Consider the following 23,229-nt stretch of genomic DNA (forward strand, 5'->3'; position numbering starts at 1 on the left):
ACGGTGCTCCAATACTCAGCGTAAGGCTTACTACGCCTGCATTTTGTGGCGAGGTGAAAATGAAGTCCTTACACTGTATATTGGATACCAAACTGCGCGGGTTTTCTATACCAGTCTATGGGCCAAAAAACTACGGCCGAAGGGTGAAATATACGAGCGTAACTTCTATGTTATGCCGTATATAGGATACCAAACCAGCGCAAAATTTGGCGTCATTTGTCGATGCTGCATATCGGATCGGGCCCATGATGACAAAGATAAATGATTGAAAATGCGGAGATGTCAGTGATACTTTGTGAAGACTAAAACGCTCATAATATTAGTTTATACCCTAAGACATACAAAAAATATTGTTTATTAATTACCAGGTTAGATGCACAGCTCTAAAACATATGAAATCAGATTAATTAAATCCATTTTTTTGTTTTGCTTAAAATATTCAATAAGGAGTTAAAAGAATTTGGTACATGTTATTTTTATTGCAATAATAACTTTTGCTGATGTGTGCAAATTTCCTTTAAAATGTACATGCAGATTTCATTTTACATATAAGACAATTTTTTTCAGGTTGACTGCATGCACACAATGCCCTGTTTCCCACAAAAAAATTATAATTAAAAATGAAACATATATATGAAAAAAGTACAAGAATATATTTACATTGCTGACAAAAGCAGCTTAAACTTAAGGAAGACTAAACTATTAGCTGGAAGGAAAAATATTTCTCTATATAATTTAAAAGGCATGGACATCCTAATATTTGTTGTTGCTGTTTTTTTGTTGTTGTTTCTTTTTTAAATTAAATTATACATTTTATAAACCAGATGGAAATTGGCCATTTGAATAATTTACAGTCTCAATAGGAAATAAAATTCTGGCTCATCAATATTGCTTCGCTCAGTTTGATAAGTTAAATTATCTCTAAGAAATTGGTTATGTCTATAGGGTTGTGATGAACATGCTCCCTCTGGCATACCTCTTCCTTCAAGACTTTCCGGATTAAAGTTATTGTAGAATTCAGCTATACAGGATCCAGTGGAATGTCTATTTATGGGTTGAGAGGATGCAGGTGGTTTGTTACGAAAAACAACCCCATTTAGATTTGGGTGGCTATTTTTTAACTTGCTGGCTTCTTGCCTCTCCTTGGCACGGTTAGCAATGTGTCTGACCCTACTTTGACTTCTGGATGACAGTCTCCTTGTTAATGGTTTAGGATTATCATACTCGTCTTCTTCAAAATACGATGGTTTGCAACAGTCTTCTTGGTCAAAAGTCATTAGTTTTTTCAGCTGCTCAGTTAACGTATCTGTGGATTGAGGCCGTTTCTGTGCAAAAGATACTGTTTCCTCACCAAAGCCTGATGAGACGAATCCTTTATTTATTCGTTTGTATTTACTCTCAAAATTACAAGAAATGTCCTCTGATGTCAAATCACCAAGACTTTTTGACTTGCATGGGCTAGGTTGTTTGATTCCCTGAGATGGACAATTAAGTGAATAAGGTTTGGAAAACTTAGGGCTTTGGAAATTGACTGTGTTAACAGATTGTTTTAAGTCATTAGAAGTGTGGGCATGCTTGTGATATGTAAAATCCATATTTTTATACATGTGTGAAGAGCCTTGCTGTGTGACTGCACTAGGTAAGTTAGCCGTGCCCTGTGTTGCATACCTCTGAGCAGTTGCCTGCAATGCACGACTCTGGGCATTTTTCCTTGAATTGCTGTTAGAAGTGACTTCTTGGTGGTAAGATGGTTGAGATGATATATACCGTTTGCTTTCATTCTGAAAACCATTGGAAATTTTTAAAAGATCCTGATATCCATATCCAGTTCCTATCAAACTATTTCCACCAGAATTTCCATATGAATCCAAAGAATAATTATTGTGTTCACGGCTATGTTGGGCAACAAGGTTAGAATTTCCCAAGCCCTCCCAGCTTGGTTGTCGATTATCCGTGGGCTTAGCTTTTACCTCAGAAAGGGGTGACATACATGATGATGCTCTGATATTGTTTTCTGATTGATTGATAACATTTGCATCCATTAGTTTACAATTGGAATCAGGAGCAATGTGTTCCTCATTAATGATTGTATAAACAGAATATTCACTTGTTTCCGGGCTAGAAAATATTGTAGTATCAAATGCAGAATATAATGATTGTTCTGAATGTTTTAAACCTAAAACATTCTTTTTTGGTGTGTAGAGCTTAGACAAATAAACATCAGAATATTCATTAATTTTGGTCTGGCTATTTGGAATTTGCAAACTTGAGACACAAGTCAAATCAGTTTTATTAACTGTGACATCAAACTGTCCGATTAATGCTGACACAGAGCTGCCCAGCTCGCTCTCATTTACAGTAGAAACTTCATTAATAAGATGAGAAATATCATTTTCTTGTATAGCTGCAGTGGACTGTAACTTATTGATGTCAGCACACATGGTACTTGACAAATCAGTAACAGAAAATGATTCTGAGTTGACATCATACCTATTGTTTGCTGGAGGTGATTCAAGTTGGTTCAAAGATTTTTGTGCAATTAGTTTAGTCTCTTCAAAACCTGTGCTTCTCTGTTTGGCAACATCCTTTTCGTCTTCAGATTCACTAGTTAAATATTCATTAAACTCTAAAATTTCCTCACCATATGTCTTCCCATAGTCTAAGTGTAAACTTCTCCACTTTTTTTGTACAATATTTTTATTAGAAGTGTCATTAGCCTGACGCAAATCTTTTGAAAGACATACAGAATTTATTTTAGTGTTAATATTTTGAGGGACTGATAAATCCAGTTCTGACATCCGTGCCTTATTCTGTCTTTTGTATTCCACTCTTCCTGTTAACCCTAAAATGATAGAAAAAAAAAGAAACAGAGAAATAAATGTTTGTATCCTGGATATCATAAATCACTCATTTAGACTGACAAATGGAGAATGTAAAACTGATTTAGAGTTTAAAGACATGCGTATGGTTTGTTGCACTGTGCAGACAAGGTGTTGTATGAAATGAAGACATATTGATGACTATGTGACTTAGTCTTCTTTACATAAAAGTCTATTACATCTGACAAGCGATGTAATATCCATTGCAACTGATGGTAATGAGATACCATACTGAAAACATTGGGTTACCTTTAGCTGATTCCTAGTCAGATTTGTACTATAAAACATAACAAAACATCTGTGTTAAAATGAAAGAACATCTTACATCAGACAGCTCTGTAAAGCAGAGAAAACAAATCTAGAACTGTGTGCAAAAAAGAAATCTTTGATGAAATAACGAACCGTTTACATACATTTCATTATTATTACTTGTTTTAAAAGTCGATACACTGTATAATTGTTTCAAATATGTAATTTAGGTAATGTATTATATTTCTAAATTAATTTCATTTATCATCTGACATACTTTAAATTCCTTTAAAGGGACAGCCTACAATATAATTGTATTGTTTTAAAAGATAGATAATCCCTTTATTACCCATTCTCCAGTTTTGCATAACCAACTCCGCTCCGGACACCCTTTGCCGCCACCTACATTATACTTATGAACCCCTAATCTGCTGCCCCCAATGTCGCCGCCACCTACCTACGCTTATTAACCCCTAATCTGCCGCCCCCAATGTCGCCGCCACTATAATAAACATATTAACCCCCTAAACCGCCGCACTCCTGCCTTGCAAACATTAGTTAAATATTATTTACCCCTAATCTGCCGTCCCGAACATCGCCGCCACCTACCTACATTTATTAACCCCTAATCTGCTGCCCCCAACGCCGCCGCCACTATGTTAAAGTTATTAACCCCTTAACCTAAGTCTAACCCTAAACCTAACACCCACTAACTTAAATATAATTTAAATAAATCTAAATAAATATTCCTATCATTAACTAAATTATTCCTATTTAAAACTAAAAACTTACCTGTAAAATAAAACCTAAGCTAGCTACAATATAACTAATAGTTACATTGTAGCTAGCTTAGGGTTTATTTTTATTTTACAGGCAAGTTTGTATTTATTTTAACTAGGTAGAATAATTATTAAATAGTTATTAACTATTTAATAACTACCTAGCTAAAATAAATACAAATTTACCTGTAAAATAAAACCTAACCTAAGTTACACTAACACCTAACACTACACTATAATTAAATAAATTAACTAAATTAAATTCAATGACCTAAATTTAATTCAATTAGCTAAAGTACAAAAAAAACAAAACACTAACTTACAGAAAATAATAAACAAATTACAGAAATTTAAACTAATTACACATAATCTAATAGCCCTATTAAAATAAAAAAGTCCCCCCAAAATAAAAAAAAACCCTAGCCTAAACTACCAATAGCCCTTAAAAGGGCCTTTTGCGGGGCTTTGCCCCAAAGTAATCAGCTTTTACCTGTAAAAAAAAATACAAACAACCCCCCAACAGTAAAACCCACCACCCACACAACCAACCCCCCCAAAAAAATACTATCTAAAAAAACTAAGCTCCCTATTTCCCTGAAAAGGGCATTTGGATGGGCATTGCCCTTAAAAGGGCAGTTAGCTCTTTTGCCGCCCAAACCCTAATCTAAAAAATAAAACCCACCCAATACACCCTTAAACAAACCTAACACTAACCCGCTGAAGATCGACTTACCGGGAGACATCTTCATCCAAGCCGGGCGAAGTGGTCCTCCAGATGGGCAGAAGTCTTCATCCAAGCTGGGCAGAAGTGGTCCTCCAGACCGGCAGAAGTCTTCATCCAGACGGCATCTTCTATCTTCATCCATCCGGCGCGTAGTGGGTCCATCTTCAAGACATCCGACGCGGAGCATCCTCTTCTGGTGACGACTAAAACAGAATGAAGGTACCTTTAAGTGACGTCATCCAAGATGGCGTCCCTTAGATTCCAATTGGCTGATAGAATTCCAATAGGATTGAGCTGGCATTCTATTGGCTGTTCCAATCAGCCAATAGAATGTGAGATCAATCCTATTGACTGATTGGATCAGCCAATAGGATTGAACTTCAATCCTATTGGCTGATTGCATCAGCCAATAGCATTTTTTCTACCTTAATTTTTCTACCTTAATTCAAGTTCAATCCGATTGGCTGATCCAATCAGCCAATCAGATTGAGCTCGCATTCTATTGGCTGATCGGAACAGCCAATAGAATGCAAGCTCAATCTGATTGGCTGATTGGATCAGCCAATCGGATTGAACTTCAATCTGATTGGCTGATTCCATCAGCCAATCAGATTTTTCCTACCTTAATTCCGATTGGCTGATAGAATCCTTTCAGCCAATCAGAATTCGAGGGACGCCATCTTGGATGAAGTTCCTTTAAAGGAGCCTTCATTCTGTGTTAGGACTTCGGAAGAAGAGGATGGATCCGCGCCGGAGGTCTTTAAGATGGAGCCGCTCGTTGTCGAATGGATGAAGATGTTTGCCGGTCCGGATCTCCTTTTCTGCCCGGATAGGATGAAGACTTTGGAGCCTCTTCTGGACTTCTTCTTGCCGGATAGGATGAAGACTTCGGGACCCTCTGGAGGACCGATCGGTGATACCCGGCGTGGTGAAGACAAGGTAGGAAGATCTTCAGGGGCTTAGTGTTAGGTCTATTTAAGGGGGGTTTGGGTTAGATTAGGTGTATGTGGGTGGTGGGTTGTAATGTTGGGGGGTGGTATTGTGTGTTTTTTTACAGGCAAAACATCTGATTTCTTTGGGGCATGCCCCGCAATAGGCCCTTTTAAGGGCTGGTAAGGTAAAAGAGCTTTTCAATTTTAATTTTAGAATAGGGTAGGGCATTTTTTTTATTTTGGCGGGCTTTGTTATTTTATTAGGGGGCTTAGAGTAGGTGTAATTAGTTTAAAATTGTTGTAATATTTTTATTATGTTTGTAAATTATTTTTTATTTTTTGTACTTTAGTTAGTTTATTTAATTGTATTTATTTGTAGGTATTTTATGTAATTAATTTATTGATAATGTAGTGTTAGGTTTAATTGTAGATAATTGTAGGTAATTTATTTAATTAATTTATTGATAGTGTAGTGTTAGGTTTAATTGTAACTTAGGTTAGGATTTATTTTACAGGTAATTTGGTAATTATTTTAACTACGTAGCTATTAAATAGTTATTAACTATTTAATAGCTATTGTACCTGGTTAAAATAAATACAAAGTTGCCTGTAAAATAAATTTAAATCCTAAAATAGCTACAATATAATTATAATTTATATTGTAGCTATATTAGGGTTTATTTTACAGGTAAGTATTTAGCTTTAAATAGGAATAATTTATTTAATAAGATTTATTTTATTTTGTTAGATTTAAATTATATTTAACTTAGGGGGGAGTTAGTGTTAGGGTTAGACTTAGCTTTAGGGGTTAATAAATTTAATAGAGTAGCGGTGAGGTCTGGTCAGTAGATTAGGGGTTAATACTTGAAGTTAGGTGTCGGTAAGGTTAGGGAGGGCAGATTAGGGGTTAATACTATTTATTATAGGGTTATTGAGGCGGGAGTGAGGCGGATGAAGGGTTAATACATTTATTATAGTAGCGGTGAGGTCCGGTCGGCAGATTAGGGGTTAATAATTGTAGGTAGGTAGCGGTGACGTTGGGGGGGGCAGATTAGGGGTTAATAAATATAATATAGGGGTCGGCGGTGTTAGGGGCAGCAGATTAGGGGTACATAGGGATAACGTAGGTTGCGGCGGTGTGCGGTCGGCAGATTAGGGGTTAAAAAATTTTATTAGAGTGGCGGCGGTGTGGGAGGGCCTCAGTTTAGGGGTGCATAGGTAGTTTATGGGTGTTAGTGTACTTTAGAGCACAGTAGTTAAGAGCTTTATGAACCGGCGTTAGCCCAGAAAGCTCTTAACTCCTAGCTTTTTGCTGCGGCTGGAGTTTTGTCGTTAGATTTCTAACACTCACTTCAGCCAAGACTCTAAATACCAGTGTTAGAAAGATCCCATTGAAAAGATAGGATACGCAAATGGCGTAGGGGGATCTGCGGTATGGAAAAGTCGCGGCTGCAAAGTGAGCGTTAGACCCTTTCCTGACTGACTCTAAATACCAGCGGTAGCCCAAAACCAGCGTTAGGAGCCCCTAACGCTGGTTTTGACGGCTAACGCCAAACTCTAAATCTAGGCGTTGGATGTAAAACCTATAACAATATAACACACACATTTTTGTACTTTACTTGACCAATTAAAACTGACTTGCTAAATGCTTTTTTTTTGTCTGTGGGCAATTATTACTTATAAAATAAATTATTTCCAAAAAATTTAAAGAGACTAAGTAAAAATTAAACCTTTTATGATTTAAAGGGATATTACAAATAAAACATAATAATAATTATAATAATATACTTATGTTATCAATTTAACCTATTTTTTAGTATCCTTTATAGGCACTTATTTTTCTATGAGAGCACTCGGCTTGACTGGGGAGCTTGTAGAGGTATAGAGCACTATAAGACTGTGTATTAAATGCATATACATGTAAATTTCTAGACTGTCCACTATGGATGGACTGTACTATAGGGCTGAATTTAGGTTTAATTATTCTTAACCAGTGTTATCAACATTTTTGGCATAAGTACCTCCTATAGACTTCAAAAAACCTAAAAGTTTGTATCTACTAATCAATATTGCAGGTCTTGAAGGAGAGTGAAGAGGGAAAAGAAGGACAGAAGAAGATAGAGAAATATAAAGTTACAAAAGATAGTGTAAAGAAAGAGAAATGACAATGTCGAGAGACAGAGAGAAGAGAGAGACATAGGAGAGAAAAGGGAGAGAGATAGTGAAAACAGGAGAGAAAAAATGAGATAGAGAAGGAGAGAGTGGAGATAAAGATGAGTGAAGAGAGAGAAAGGAAAGAGAATGAAAGAGTGGGAGAGATATAGTGAACATTCAAGACTGAACAAGAAAAGAAGGAAGAGAGTAGAGGAAGAGTGTGGACAAAGAGAAAAAGAAAAAAGAAAATAGAGACAGAGAGCCAAATGAAAAAATGAGTGGAGAGAGAGAAATGTAAGAGTGGAGAGAGAAAGGAAAGAGTGTGTGGGAGAAAGATAGAAAAGACAGAAGACTGAACAGATAAAAGAGGAAGAGATGAGAGGGAAAGAGAAAGAGAAAAAGGACCATTGAAAGAGAGACTGAGAGAGTGGAGAGAGAATGGAGAGGGAGAAATGTAAGAGTGAAGAAAGAGATTGAAATGTGGATGAGAGTGGTGAGAGAAGGTGGAGAGAAATGCGAGAGAAGAAAAATATAAAATAGAACAGTGGAGTGAGTGAACCAAAAGAAAGGAGAGATTGGAGAGAGAAAGAGAACAGAGGGTCCGATCAGCGGATCATGTCTGACAGGCATCGCTGAATGCCGACAGCATACTCTGTCGGATTTAACATTGCACAAGCAGTTCTGTTGAACTGCTTGTTCAATGCCGCCCCCTGCAGATTTGCGGTCTATCGGCCGCTAGCAAGACATATAAATCAACCCAATTGTATCTGATCGGGTTGATTGCTGTCCGCCACTCAGAGGCGGTGGACCAGTTAAGGAGCAGCAGTCTTAAGACCGCAACTTCTTAACTGCTGTTTCCGGCGACCCTGAAGGCTCATGCAGAAACAGATGTATTAGGCACCATACAGTGCTTAATAATTCGGCCCCAGAGAGAGAAACTGAGAGTCTATAAAAAGAGAAAGAGTTAATAGAGAAGAATACAATGCAGAAAGTGAAGAGTAAGATTACAATGCAGAAAGTGGAGAGTAACAGAGAGGAGAGAGGAGGGGGAGAGTCAAGATAGAAGACAGTGAATAGATAGGAAAAAAGAACTGAGAGAAGACAAGACAAAAAAGAAGGGGGCAGTGGATAGAAAGGAGACGGGAGAGTGAAGAGAGAGAAGAAAGGGTGGCAAAGAGAGAACAGAGAAAAAGGAAAGAGAGAACAGAGAGTGAAGTGAGAGAAAGAAATGAGAAAAAGAATGAAGAGAGATTGAGCAGAGAGAGAAGAAAGGGAAAGGAGACAGTGGGCCATACAGTAGGCAGGACATACAGGGGTTGAGCTAATGGGGGTGGGGAATAAGGGGACTGGGCTCGTGTGCACCACAAATTTGTCTTGCCCAGTGCCCCTCAAATGCTAAGAGTGACCCTGTTTATATACACGCTCATGAACATTTAGCATTATTTTGATATATGCTTATTTGTATAAAGCTGTGTATAATGCTCCAATTTCAATGCAAATACTAGCGGCTAGATTACGAGTTTTGCGTTATGAGTGAAAAAGCAGCGTTATAGATTATAACGCTGCTTTTTCACTACCGCTGCTATTACGAGTCTTGTCAAAAAAGCTGTACCGCATACTTTTTTGGCAGTAACGCACATTTTCTTACGCAATTTGCATAAAGTGTTTTTTCAATGGGGCTTTCATAGCACCGATATAACAAGCTTTTTCTGGGAGACCAAAAATTGAGCGGTACAGCCTATCCCGCAAGATTTGTAACGCCATCTAAAGTCAGTAGTTATGAGTTTTACGCTACAAAGCTGTAGCATAAAACTCATAACTAAAGTGCTAAAAAGTACACTAACACCCATAAACCACCTATTAACCCCTAACCCAAAGCCCTCCCGCATCGCAAACACTAAAATAAAATGATTACCCCCTAATCTGCCGCTCCTGACATCGCCGCCACTATAATAAACATATTAACCCCTAAACCGCCACACTCCCACATCGCAAACACTAGTTAAATATTATTAACCCCTAATCTGCGGTCCCTAACATCGCCGCCACCTACCTACATTTATTAACCCCTAATCTGCCGCTCCGGACATCGCCGCCACTATTTTAAATTTATTAACCCCTAAACCTAAGTCTAACCTTAATACCCTCTAACTTTAATATAATTAAAATAAATCTAAATAAAACCTACTACAGTATTAATAACTAAATAATTCTTATTTAAAACTAAATACTTACCTGTAAAATAAACCCTAAGCTAGCTACAATATAACTAATAGTTACATTGTAGCTAGCTTAGGGTTTATTTTTATTTTACAGGCAAGTTTGTATTTATTTTAACTAGGTAGATTAGTTAGTAAATAGTTATTAACTATTTACTAACTACCGAGTTAAAATAAATACAAATTTACCTGTAAAATAAACCTAACCTGAGTTACACTAACACCTAACATTACACTACAATTAAATAAATTAAATACAATTACCTAAATTACAAAAAAAAAACACTAAATTACACAAAATAAAAAAAGAAATTATCAGATATTTAAACTAATTACACGTTATCTAATAGCCCTATGAAAATAAAAAAGCCACCCCAAAATAAATAATAGCCTATATAAACTACCAATAGCCCTTAAAAGGGCCTTTTGCGGGGCATAGCCCCAAAGAAATCAGCTCTTTTAACTGTAAAAAAAAATACAACCCCCCAACAGTAAAACCCATCACCCACACAACCAACCCCCCAAATAAAATCCTAACTAAAAAAAACTAATCTCCCCATTGCCCTGAAAAAGCATTTGGATGGGCATTGCCCATAAAAGGACATTTAGCTCTTTTTCTGTGCCCAAAACCCCTAATCTAAAAATAAAACCCACCCAATAAACCCTTAAAAAAAACTAACACTAACCCCCGAAGATCCACTTAACGTTTTGAAGACCGGACATCCATCCTCAACGAAGCCGGGAGAAGTCTTCATCCAAGCCGGTAGAAGTGGTCCTCCAGACGGGCAGAAGTCTTCATCCAGACGGCATATTCTATCTTCATTTATCCGGCGTGGAGCGGCTCCATCTTCAAGACATCCGGCACGGAGCATCCTCTTCAATCGATGTCTTCTTCCAGAATGAAGGTTCCTTTAAGTGACTTCATCCAAGATGGCGTCCCTTGAATTCTGATTGGCTGATAGAATTCTATCAGACAATTGGAATTAAAGGTGAAAAAATCCTATTGGATGTTACATCCGCGCCGGATGTCTTGAAGATTGAGCCGCTCCGCACCGGATGGATGAAGATAGAAGATGCCGTCTGGATTAAGACTTCTGCCCGTCTGGAGGACTACTTCTGCTGACTTGGATCAAAACTTCTCCCGGCTTCATTGATGACTTCTTGCCGCTTGGATGAAGACTTCTCCCGGCTTCATTGAGGATGGATGTCCGGTCTTCAAAACTGTGAGTGGGGGTTAGTGTTAGGTTTTTTTAAGGGTTTATTGGGTGGGTTTTATTTTTAGATTAGGGGTTTTTGGCACAGAAAAAGAGCTAAATGCCCTTTTAAGGGCAATGCCCATCCAAATGCCCTAGGGTTTTTTTAGTTAGGATTTTATTTGGGGGTTGGTTGTGTGGGTGGTGGGTTTTACTGTTGGGGGGTTGTTTGTATTTTTTTTTTTACAGGTAAAAGAGCTGATTTCTTTGGGGCAATGCCCCGCAAAATGCCCTTTTAAGGGCTATAGGTAGTTTAGTTTAGGCTAGGGTTTTTTTCATGGGGGGGGGGGCTTTTTTATTTTCATAGGGCTATTAGATTAAGTGTAATTAGTTTAAATATCTGATAATTTCGTTTTTTATTTTGTGTAATTTAGTGTTTGTTTTTGTAATTTAGGTAATTGTATTTAATTTATTTAATTGTAGTGTAAGGTTAGGTGTTAGTGTAAGACAGGTTAGGTTTTATTTTACAGGTAAAGTTGTATTTATTTTAGCTAGGTAGTTAGTAAATAGTTAATAACTATTTAATAACTATTCTACCTAGTTAAAATAAATACAAACTTGCCTGTAAAATAAAAATAAACCCTAAGCTAGAAACAATGTAACTATTAGTTATATTGTAGCTAGCTTAGGGTTTATTTTACAGGTAAGTATAATTTTAAATAGGAATTATTTAAGTTAGGGGGTGTTAGGGTTAGGGTTAGACATAGGTTTAGGGGTCAATAAATTTAGTATAGTGGCGGCGACGTTGGGGGCAGCAGATTAGGGGTTAATAAATGTAGGTAGGTTGCGGCGACATTGGGGGCGGGAGATTAGGGGTTAATAAATATAATGTAGTTGTCGGCGATGTCAGGGGCGGCAGATTAGGGGTTAATAAGTGTAAGATTAGGGGTGTTTAGACTCGGGGTTCAAGTTAGGGTGTTAGGTGTAAACATACATTTTGTTTCCCCATAGGAATCAATGGGGCTGCGTTACGGAGCTTTACACTGCTTTTTTGCAAGTGTTTCAGCTGGCTCTCCCCATTGATGTCTATGGGGAAATCATGCACGAGCACGTAAAACCAGCTCACAGCGGCTTTCAGCAGCGCTGGTATTGGAGCACGGTATGGAGCTCAATTTTGCTCTACACCGGGTTTATGAAAACCTGTAATACCAGCGCTGTAGGGAAGTGAGCGGTGACAATAACGTGCAAGTTAGCACCGCACCCCTCATAACGCAAAACTCGTAATCTAGCCGTAGGTTATTAATTCCTGGGTATCGGTATTGCCTAAATGCTGGTAATGTACCTATGTGCAGTGTATGGGAAAAGGCAGGGAGAGAAATCCCCTGCAGAAATAAATGACTACAAATTTATCATCATATAGATTCAACTTCCTGCCTCATATTATTAATATTTTAATGTGGCACGGTCTTTAGTTGGTGGGCAACAAGGCTAGCCAGTGGCCACAGCCATAATGTTAGTAAAAAGGTAAATTGTTTGTGTTTTTTTATCAGTTAAAAACAATTAGGGAACAATAAGTAGCAGGGTTGGCCTTGATAAGACAGCAGGGTGCATTTCCAGTTTGTATTATTAGAAACTAAATTACATTAAACATGGTTAGATAAATAATATATAAAGTATACTGCTAACTTGTTTTATTATGAATAGCTAAACACTTTGGGGCCAATTTAACATTTATGTGCATTTATCATTGCACAAGCTGGCTCTTGCTCATGCTAGCCCAATGGGTAGAGGCTGTCAATCACCCTGGGCGAATGTGTTCGGCGGATTGTAACAAACATTTTATCTCATGCATATAATGGGGAGCAAATAAACTTGTTAAAATATTTTTGCAAAAAAAATAAATAAAAGGTAACGTTAAATTGGTTTAAACTGATACTGAAACTAGAAGAAGGAGGATATTTGTACACAACTAATACACAAGAATCATTTTCACTAGCTGATAAAGATTCAAAGCTCTATTGGTGGACAGTTAAAAGAACAAAGTGCAAAAAGAAAATGAATTTATGTAATAGATTATTTTAGTTTTGCATTATTACTTGCATATAGAGATGTGTCTAACTCCCTTTAATGTAAGCCTACACAATTATCAAAGCAAAAAAAGTAATTTATTTTATTTTAATGCCCCCTTAAAACATAAATAAATATAAATATGTATCTACAACTGCCATATTCTATATAAATTTGATAAATTGTATGTCTAGCTGCCTTACCTGAAGCAGAACCATTTCCTTTGGTATCTTTAGACATTTCTGATGTTGAAGGTTCAAAGGGCTCAAGAAGGAGTTTGTCCACTGGCATTGATACGGGACGTGCTTGTAGGCTCCTGGATGTCCTTCGTATTATAGGCTCCTTTTCTTTAGTTCCAGATGTCTCACAAATAATGTCTTTACTTTCTGTAGATTCCTGAAAGACCATCTTGGTTTTCTTTCTACCTTTGGCTGGTGCACTGGCAGTACGTCGCAGGATACGGTCACCAATTGATCTCTTCCGTATATGACCATTGCTTTCAACAGAATTATGTTTGGAATTTTTATTGAAAAGCCCTTTTAACCCAATAAAAGGCCGATTCTGTAAACAGATGGATAAAATATTAAAAGCAATACAAAGATGGACTTTCTACTAATAAGTAATATTGCCATTACTGTTAAAGATACTATGAATAATGGATGAAAGAAGCAAACAACAAAGCTATCCAGGCTAAGTGTATCACCTTAACCTATTAAATTCACACATGTATGGACAGCTCCTTGCCATAGGTATGAGATATATTTTACATGTGTTTCTATATGGCACTCATAAAGGATTAGGAATCTCTGACACTGGAACAATGTGTAACATGGAGCTACTGTACAGCATGTAAGGTATGACCCCATTCACACAGCATTGTGCTATTTGATGCTTGGGAGGCAAGTGAACTGAAATGATGGTGGCATAGCATGCAAAGGGAATTGGAACTTGACAAGTAAAGGTTATTAATCTACCTTTGTAGCTCCTAGAAAGTGCAATATTGTATAACTGGGGTTGAGGATTAAGGGACTCCACTGAAATGCAAAGAAATATTCAATCTTAGCTTATATATTCAATTTAAATTTGTACATACATGACTAGAACTAATGACATAAAATGATTCGATTTAAATTTCTCAACGTACTATACATATTTCTAATTACTATAAAATGTTATATTATATTACCAGTTTCAATAGCAAAATTCACAGAAATTTAAAGGGACCATAAGTAATAAACATCTTTTAATTATTATTTTTTACCGCCATAAATTAACACCCTAAGTGAGTGTGAACAATGCATTAACACCTTGTTTACTGCAATTGTTTCTCAATGGTTAAACTTAATTCACCACCTGTCTTATTTGGAGGAGCCAGTTAGGAGTTGTAACTGGAATAAACAAGGCTAGCCATTGTCATTTTGTTAGTCATTTGTATTGTCTTATTTTTTTCAACTCTGACGAGGCAATGAGGGAGTGATATGAAGCAGGGCTGGTTTTAGGAGATCTGCAATGTGCCAGATTCAAGCCACAATGTCTTTCAGTGTCACTCTTCTTCCTCAGTTGAGACATGAAGAATTGGATTGGCGCTTGTTGTGCTTTTTATTCACTGCCCCTGTTTAGCGCTGTATTTTTTGTGTATATACCTAGTAAAAATAGGATTATAAGCCTGCAGTCTCCTAACTTTTGATAAACCCTGTTGATATTTTTGACAGTACTGAGGCAGCTTACAATTAGTTCTGATTTAAACTGTCTAGCACTATCATTAGCTGATACATTCACCAGGGCAGCCAGTCCCATGATGATAGAAATAAAATAACTGTAAAAATGGAAAAGGGTATTTGATTGTTAATAACAATATAAACATATGTGATTATATCTTATAGCCTGCTTCATTTATATGAATAGAAGACTTGCTATTAATTAAATAGTCAAGCATTATTTTCAAATGTAAAATTGCAGTTTCTGAAATATATATGCTGCTATTAATAGAAATGCATTACAATTGTAATTACTGCTGTAATTCATATATGCAAATCAGTGCTTTGTCAGTTAGTTGTTACCTTACAGAAATCATCTCCTGTTTTTATCAAATATGACCATGGGTAAGATCCTGTGTTTGATGTTATTAATAGCGTTAGTTTACAGTATAGAGACAACCATTGCACTATCAAGCAAACAAAATGTGACACACATCGTGTGCTCCACAGTAATAGCAATGCATTCTATGGGAGTCACTATAACTAGGGTTTCCATATTGCCACTTTAAGGGGGGACACATATGAAAAATACATGTGTCCGGGTTCTTATAATTTAACATTATTCAAATGTTTTTTAAACAGCCGCCTAACATATGTATTTTTCATAAGTGCTCTCCCTTAAAGTGTCAATATGGCAACCCTAGCTATAACATAAAAGGGACAATATAATTTGCCTATCACTATTCGCGGCTAGTCACAATGATCACATAAACAACCTTTTTCAGTAATATTTAAAAACTATTAAAAAAAAAAATCTAATGCACTGAGTAAACGCCCCTCCACATCAAACCATGACTTTCCCCATCCCAATGAAACAAATCACCTGATGCTCGTCACTCCTACTATAAGTAATAGTGATCCAGCCCCAAAACAGTAAATTCAATGGCAGACCCGACCTCAGTATATCATCTCCCCGAACACAATAAACTATTTTACACATATGTTCTCACTTCACCATTATTCTCCCATTACATTAAACCCCAAAATAAACCAATGAAATTATTGAATTGACTTAAATGCAGTGGGAATGGGTTGTGGTTAGTTTACTTGTGTTGGTGGAAAGCTGAGGATATGGTTAGTGGGCGATAACACTGTCAACTGTATAATAACGGTGCCAGTATTATGATGGCTCAACAATGCAAACACATTCATAAGAAGCCGCAAAATAGCATCCTCAGAAATCTGAGCAAAATAAGTTACTAGAATGGAGACTCCTTTTAAGACCAGATGTCACCAATTTGTTTTCTCAAAGCAGCTTTATTATAAGTTCACTAACAAATTATTAGGACAAATGGAAAAGGCTTATTCAAAAAAGAAACAGAAATTAAAAAAGGAAATTAGACATTTTTAAATATGTTTAATTTTTAGCACCCATTTACACAAATAAGATTATATACTGAAATGTCCTTTGTACTGTCATTATGATAAATACCATGGGGTAGATTTAACAAGCAACGGATGGTGCTTTCTACGCTCAAAGTTTCCGGCTCTCCGGAAACGTAAGTTAAGAAGCAGCGGTCGGACTGTTATCATCCCAATACGATACAACCTGGATGATTGATACCCCCTGCTTGCGGTCACGAATGTGCAGGGGCAGCATTGCACAAGCATTTCACAAGAAATGCTTGTGCAATGTTAAATGCAGACAGCGAATCATGTCCCCCCGGCACATGATAAATTCACCCCCATATCTGATGTTATCAACATCTACTTTTATTGCTACAAAAACATATACAGTATAGTTACAAAATATGTGGAAAATAACATCAAATAATATATTATGACATTTTCTCAAAGGCTTGTCATGCAGCAGTTACATTTAATCTTTTTGTCAAGAAAAACTAAAGTGCATTGAACAGCACTTAAAATATTTGCAAGATACAAATCATACATATATATATCCATGTACAAGGTACATGCATACAACAATTTAACAGATATTTCATGAAATTCCTTACCTTTCCGTATATTTCATTAATTGTCACATGAACAAATATAGAAGCTTCTGTTAGTCCATCTAAGTACACATGACGATATCCTGTGGTAATAAAAAAACCTTATTAGATATGTTAAACATATTTGTTTATGTATAATTCATTATTAAAAAATATAAATGATCTGCAATGCAAAAACTGTAGAAACAAAGTGGCATCTTTTTATTAAAATGTGCTGACCTGGCATAAGACTGCCAAAAGCCACAGTTCTTTGTCCAACAAAATCTCGTCCAATTGGATCATGGTCCCAAACTAAGAATCTCACAAGTGCTATTTCCGGCATGTGGATAGTAAACGTGAGGGTCTCCTCCCAGACAGGATTGAAACCTGCAGATTACATAAAACATCAAGATTTATTTATTTTTAATTTTTTTTAATTTTTTTTTGTTCCAATCTTGAATTTAGAATGTGAAATCAAAAGTCTATGTTTATAATTAAGTCAATGATTAAGTACATTTAATTTGTAATATGGATTACGCACATATTATTTGTAATTAAACATCACTTCAGAAAATGATTAGGTATATTTTATTTGTAATATAGATTATGTATATTTTATTTTTAACAAACCACTTAATTGAATAATGCTATATACTAAGTGTAACCGTATTGAAAACTCTCATTGAAAAAGTAAATAAAATGCACTGTTTAAGAGCATTCTGGCATTTTTTTACTGTAAACCTTGCTTTTTTTGTTTACATTTGTAACTTTGTAGTAAGAGAATCATGTGACCACGTCCACTAATTTGAAAGAGGAGATTCCCATGTTTTAGGTAGCAAGAGGCTGAAATTAGGCTATGTTACTTCCCACTCAGAGGATCATACTCTAGATGTCTATTAGATGTCCAATGCCCAATTGTTGTTCTAGAACTTAATTTTTTTTTTATCCCCACATATGTATTTGGCTTAGCACCCCACAGAACCGCCACTGACAAGTTCCATGTAAATAACATGAAAAACATTAATCTTGTCAATAAATCTGAGCTAATATAAACAGCACTAAGATGATCTATATTATATACCTTCAAATTTTCAAAACTTTGGTAAACTACACAGTTACTGAAGTGTTTTCAGAAACTAGTAAATTTAACTAATGTCCTCTTGAGCCATAAATATATTCCTTGCTTATAACATGTAGCACACTTTTAAAGGTAACATTTAAAAAACATGAGGTAGAAAAACTCTCACTCAAGCCTCAGATATCACTCCTGTGTTCCTTTGCTTCACCTGTCTTTTCCATTTCTTTTCACCCCTCTTGCTTGCTGTTCTTGTCTCTATTTTCATCTCCTTCGCTCCCTTTCTCAAACCCTTTTCTCCCCCCTCCCTCCCTTGTCTTTCTATCAAATACTTAAATTGTCTACTTACATCAAAACAAGTAATTACTATCACTGTCTAGCAGAGGGTGCACAGTCACCTGTTTTATACAGGTATGATGCACAGAAAATGTTGGCAGCTGTGTGTGCAAAAATTATAATTAAACACCAGCTTTTGAGAGAATTGCCTGTTCTAGAGTTCACTTAAATTTTGCAGATCATAACACTTTCCAAGTTTTATGGAATCGAAACAAGTGCTTCTTTTCTTACTAAATTAAGTTAACCTGAAATTACCTCTGCTCTTTTGTTGGCAAGAAAAATGCATTCATATTAATGTCAATGCTCATTTTAACGATGTAAACTGCATATCAATATTCATAAAGCAAAGTTTGGACTGAAATGAAATTCTAGCCACTGAAAAAAGAGCTATTCTTAATCAGTTTTATGCTGATCTGATTTTTTTTCTGGTAGAAATTAACAATTGGATGTAATTAGAGCATGACACATAAAAGACAGCCAGTAATTTAGCCATACAATCTGGGTTCAAACCTAGCAGTATAGTAGAAAATGTATATTTTATCATATCTAAAGAAACAGAGGCTAATTTAGGCTACCAGTATATCATACATAATTAAAAACAATTACACACATTATTGTTTCTTTTATTGTACAAAGAATTTACTTTCAGATTTAATATGCAGGGTTTTGTATGATTAAGCATTTTACAACGATGAGGCTTCTTCTGAAACTTCAAAACACAATTGCTCAAAATTACATACATTATTGTGTTACTTTTAATTAGCGAGGAGGCAGTCTGCCGTGCTTAATGCTTTCATCTCAAAGCGACATTTAATAATTTTATGTTTGTCAGGCAAATGGAAGAGCAATAGGATTAGTAAATTATTCTGAAAAAAAAGAGCTTTAGTAATTCGAACAGAACATCAAATAAAAATAATTATGCTTTATTGCTGTTTCTGTAGAAATTTTGTACAGATTACAGAGGAAATTATCAAAATATAGAAGCTAAAGAATATGCGCTGTGCAGGTTACTTAAAGCTCGGCAAAGCGCAAGATAACAAACTGCTGGGGGCACCCAGTTTCTTTATGCACTAAAGACTTACAGTATCTATGGAGCTGCCAAGCTAGTCAGAAGTACCTGTTGGAGAGAGCTATTGTAAGGGTTTGCCTGATGTTCCCACAGTATCAGATAGTTTATGAGGCTAGACACAAGGAAATAAAGGGTTTACTTGTATTATAATAAACATATGTTATGATTTATTTCTGTAGGACACACACAGGCTTGAGGATGGTGCACAAGAGTACTTGTGTGCTGTATGAATGGTTCATATCAAGCAATAAGACTGAATTACAGTCTCTTGATTCACATAGAGCATACCATTTTAAACAACTTTTTAATTTACTTCTATTATCTAATTGGCTTTGTTCTTTTTGAATTCTTTGTTGAAAAATCAGCACTGCACTATTGGGAGCTAGTTAAGACATTGGGCGAGCAAATAACATGTGGCAAATAATTGTAGCCACCAATCAGCAGCTCCTGAGCCTGTCTAGGTATCCTTTTCAACAAGGTAATCCAAGAGAACAAAACAAATTAGATAGAAGTAAATGGAATGGGTTTTTTTAAAATCACATGCTCTACCTGAATCATGAAAGACAAAAAAATGGGTTTCATGTCCCTTTAAGGCTTGAGACAACACTATTTATATTTACCAATAAATCAACATGTACATATTCAAAAAAGATATGTGGATCATCACTGGTGGGTACCTAGATTTTTGCCAATTATAGAAAACCATAACTCTTTCTGACTCTTCCATTACCCCTCAATTTATTATTCTGCTTTACTTTTATCATTAAATTTGCTTTGTTCTCTTGGTATTCTTAGCTGAAAGCTAAAACTAGGTAGGCTCATATGATAATTTCTAAGCCCTTGAAGACTTCTTCTTATCTCAGTGCATTTGACAGTTTTTCACGGCTAGACACCTCTAGTTCATATGTTCCATATAGATAACATTGTGATTACTCCTGTGGAGTCAGCACTGATTGGCTAAATTTCAAGTCTGTCAAAAGCACAGAAAAAAGGGGGCAGTCTGCAGAGACTTAGATAAACAGAAGTAAAAAGTATATTAATATAACTGTGTTGGTTATGCAAAACTGGGGAATGGGTAATAAGGGAGTATCTATCTCTTTAAACAATAACAATTCTGGAGTAGACTGTCCCTTTAACTTCATGAGTGCCACCTTTTTGTATGTGTATATATATATATATATATATATATATACACACACACACACACATGTATAAGCTTTAATAATTTTTAACATTTATAATGGATTTGTAAAAAAAAAAAAAATCTTTGTTGTGTCTTTAAATTAAAAATTTACCATGGGTACCTATTTAGAAGATTATCACCAATTTGACTACACTCTTCAAAAAAAGGGTTCCTCCCACTATGCCCTAGAAGTTTAAAATAAGAGTATAAAGGCTCTAACTGCAAAAAACATGTATAGGAGGGCTGTATTATTTATATGGCTGCAATTTCAGATTAAATATTCTGAGAACTAAATTAAAAAAACAGCTAAGCAACCTCAAAAAATGCAGTTTTCTGATGGAATAAATAATAAAAAGGGAAAGTACAGTTAAGACTTCGGGGCCGATTTACTAATGTGCAGGCAGACATGATCCGCTGTAGCAGATCATGTCCGCCACACATTGATAAATGCCAGCAGCATACCCTGTCGGCATTTATCATTGCACAAGCATTTCTAGTTAAATGCTTGGGCAATGCCACCCCCTGCACATTCGTGGCCAATCGGCTGCTAGCAGGGAGTGTCAATCAACCCGATCGTATCCGATCTGGCTGATTGCTGTCCGCTGCCTCAGAAGTGGCGGATGAGTTAAGGAGCAGTGGTCTTACGTCCGCTGCTTCCTAACTTCCACTTCAGGCGGACGTGTAGCGGAGTGGGTCGGAACAGCATCTGCTGCTTCATAAATCGACCCCTTAGGCTATGACATGCTTCTAAGCTGGGGCCCAAAGAAAAAAGAGCGTATTATTGCCTAGTCCAACAAGGCCAGTGCCTAGGGCAGCAGATTTGGGAGGGGCAACACATCTGCCCTATCCTCTCTCTAAAAGCCAGCACACAGTACAGTGAGCGATAAACTGCAGTCTTTTATAGAGAAGACAAGGCAAGTGCGCTGATTAGGGTCGCTCTTTAGAGGCAGTGCTCCTTTAAACCATTGCTTCATTTAGAGTCGCCAGCATTTTTGCAGTGGAAGTGTTCTTGGTGAGAACTTTGCCCAGGGATATGCTTACAAGGTGAGGCTGGAGGAGAAGACCTTGTACCGATGTGCTGCCTCCCCTTATCAGCTGTGGTTGGTCTGCGAGCGCAGTGCTTTTTGCAGGTCTTAGTAACTAACAGACAGGATGCGTCCGTGTACTGCTTAGATCAGCTTGTAATGTCTAATCATAAACTCTAAGTGCTAATGTATGTTAGCTACTAATAGCTAGCTTTCTCTGCTTTCATGAACCCACAGAGTAAATAGTAAACAGACAAGTTTAATTACTTAAATGATGGTAGTTACTGTATGTTGTTGTATGTGAAGGGCAGTGATTGTTTAAAAATGTATTCTTTTTTCCCTCCCTTCCTCTCTCCCTTCTTTCCCTTTCTCCCTCCCTTCCTCCCTCAACTCCCTCCCTTATTTCTTTTCCTCCCTCCCTCCCTTCCTCCCTCCCTCCCTTCTTCGACTCCTTTATTTACCTCCCTTCTTTCCCTCTCCCCTGATATGAGATGCATACAATTCAACCCACCTGTATGCAAGTGTTTTGCTAGCCCATTTTCTTTTGAATTGTTATGGAATTTTTTTTTTTTTTACACACTGACCCAAAAAAAAAATATTAAGGGGAAAACAGGCCTAAAACCTTTGGGGGGGGGGGGTTTGGGGGGGAGCAGAATTTTGAGTGCCTAGGGCAACATAAAACCTAAATATGCCACTGACTTTAGTGCAAGTTTAGCTTGTGCTCGAGTGCAAACTAAAACTTTCAACTTGTAATTATAGCGAAGTCGGCCACGCTAACCTATCTCTGGTTAGCATGCTTTTCCATGGACTTTTAATATCAAAGTGGCATGCTAATGGTAGCGTGGTGAAGCAAAACTAGTTATCATAAACGCGACCCTTGTAATCTAGGCTTATGTCTGCTAAATCACAATTCCAGTCTGACATATCAGAATTAGGGTATGCTTGTCTCCAGAAAAAATAATCTCTGTTTTTGTACATTTAAATTCTTGTTATTGTTAGACAGGTCATTTTAGTGTTTAGTCAGTAGAATTATAAATATGATCAACCAAACTTCTTAATGATGTCATTAATGGTGTGGTTTTGGTAGTGTACCACAGAGTTATTTATATTAGGAGTATTTCCAATATGTAAACTCAGCAGTATTTTCGGTATTTCTCCTACACATAGAATAAAAACTACTGTAAACTCTAGATACAAATAAATGTTTAAGCTTTATAATGATTGTTGGTGATTTTTTTGTTTGTTTTTTACTTTTACTTACCAGTTATCAGTGCACAATATATAGTTTAAGAGTTATTTCTGGTTTGCAGTGAATTAATACATACATTTAATAGATCCTTACCAGAAACTTTTTCCATGTAATCTAATGACACCCAATTGCCATTTAATGAATGTAGGACATACGTTTTCAATTAAACCATAAATAAATAAAAATTGGTAAAATCTTACCATTATCATCAACCACCCGAGTCTGTTCTTTACAGCAATCCACAGGTAGCCCAATCATTTCTACTTCTACAAAAGGATCAATGATCTAAAATGTGCAGAAAACAAAATTACAAAAAAATAAATAAATTAAACATTATATACAAGAAAATAAGCATCCATATTAAATTGTGCATTGTTCTAAGAAAACAAATGTCAATTTAAATGA

The 23,229-nt window shown here is 36.3% G+C and overlaps 1 protein-coding gene across 1 annotated transcript in view; it reads right to left on the reverse strand.

Moving 5' to 3' along the window:
• Positions 1-459: 459 nt before the first annotated feature.
• Positions 460-23,229, reverse strand: part of PLCH1 (phospholipase C eta 1) — a 458,827-nt gene continuing 436,057 nt past the window's right edge. The window contains exons 19-24 of the mRNA XM_053710072.1: positions 23,025-23,109; positions 17,128-17,274; positions 16,912-16,991; positions 14,171-14,230; positions 13,400-13,757; positions 460-2,842 (exon numbers count right to left, since the gene is read on the reverse strand). Coding sequence (XP_053566047.1) covers positions 849-2,842; positions 13,400-13,757; positions 14,171-14,230; positions 16,912-16,991; positions 17,128-17,274; positions 23,025-23,109 — 2,724 coding nt within the window. The 3' untranslated portion in view covers positions 460-848. The remainder of the gene's footprint in view (positions 2,843-13,399; positions 13,758-14,170; positions 14,231-16,911; positions 16,992-17,127; positions 17,275-23,024; positions 23,110-23,229) is intronic.

Source organism: Bombina bombina, chromosome 4, assembly GCF_027579735.1.
Source record: "Bombina bombina isolate aBomBom1 chromosome 4, aBomBom1.pri, whole genome shotgun sequence".
Taxonomy (NCBI): Eukaryota; Metazoa; Chordata; class Amphibia; order Anura; family Bombinatoridae; genus Bombina; species Bombina bombina.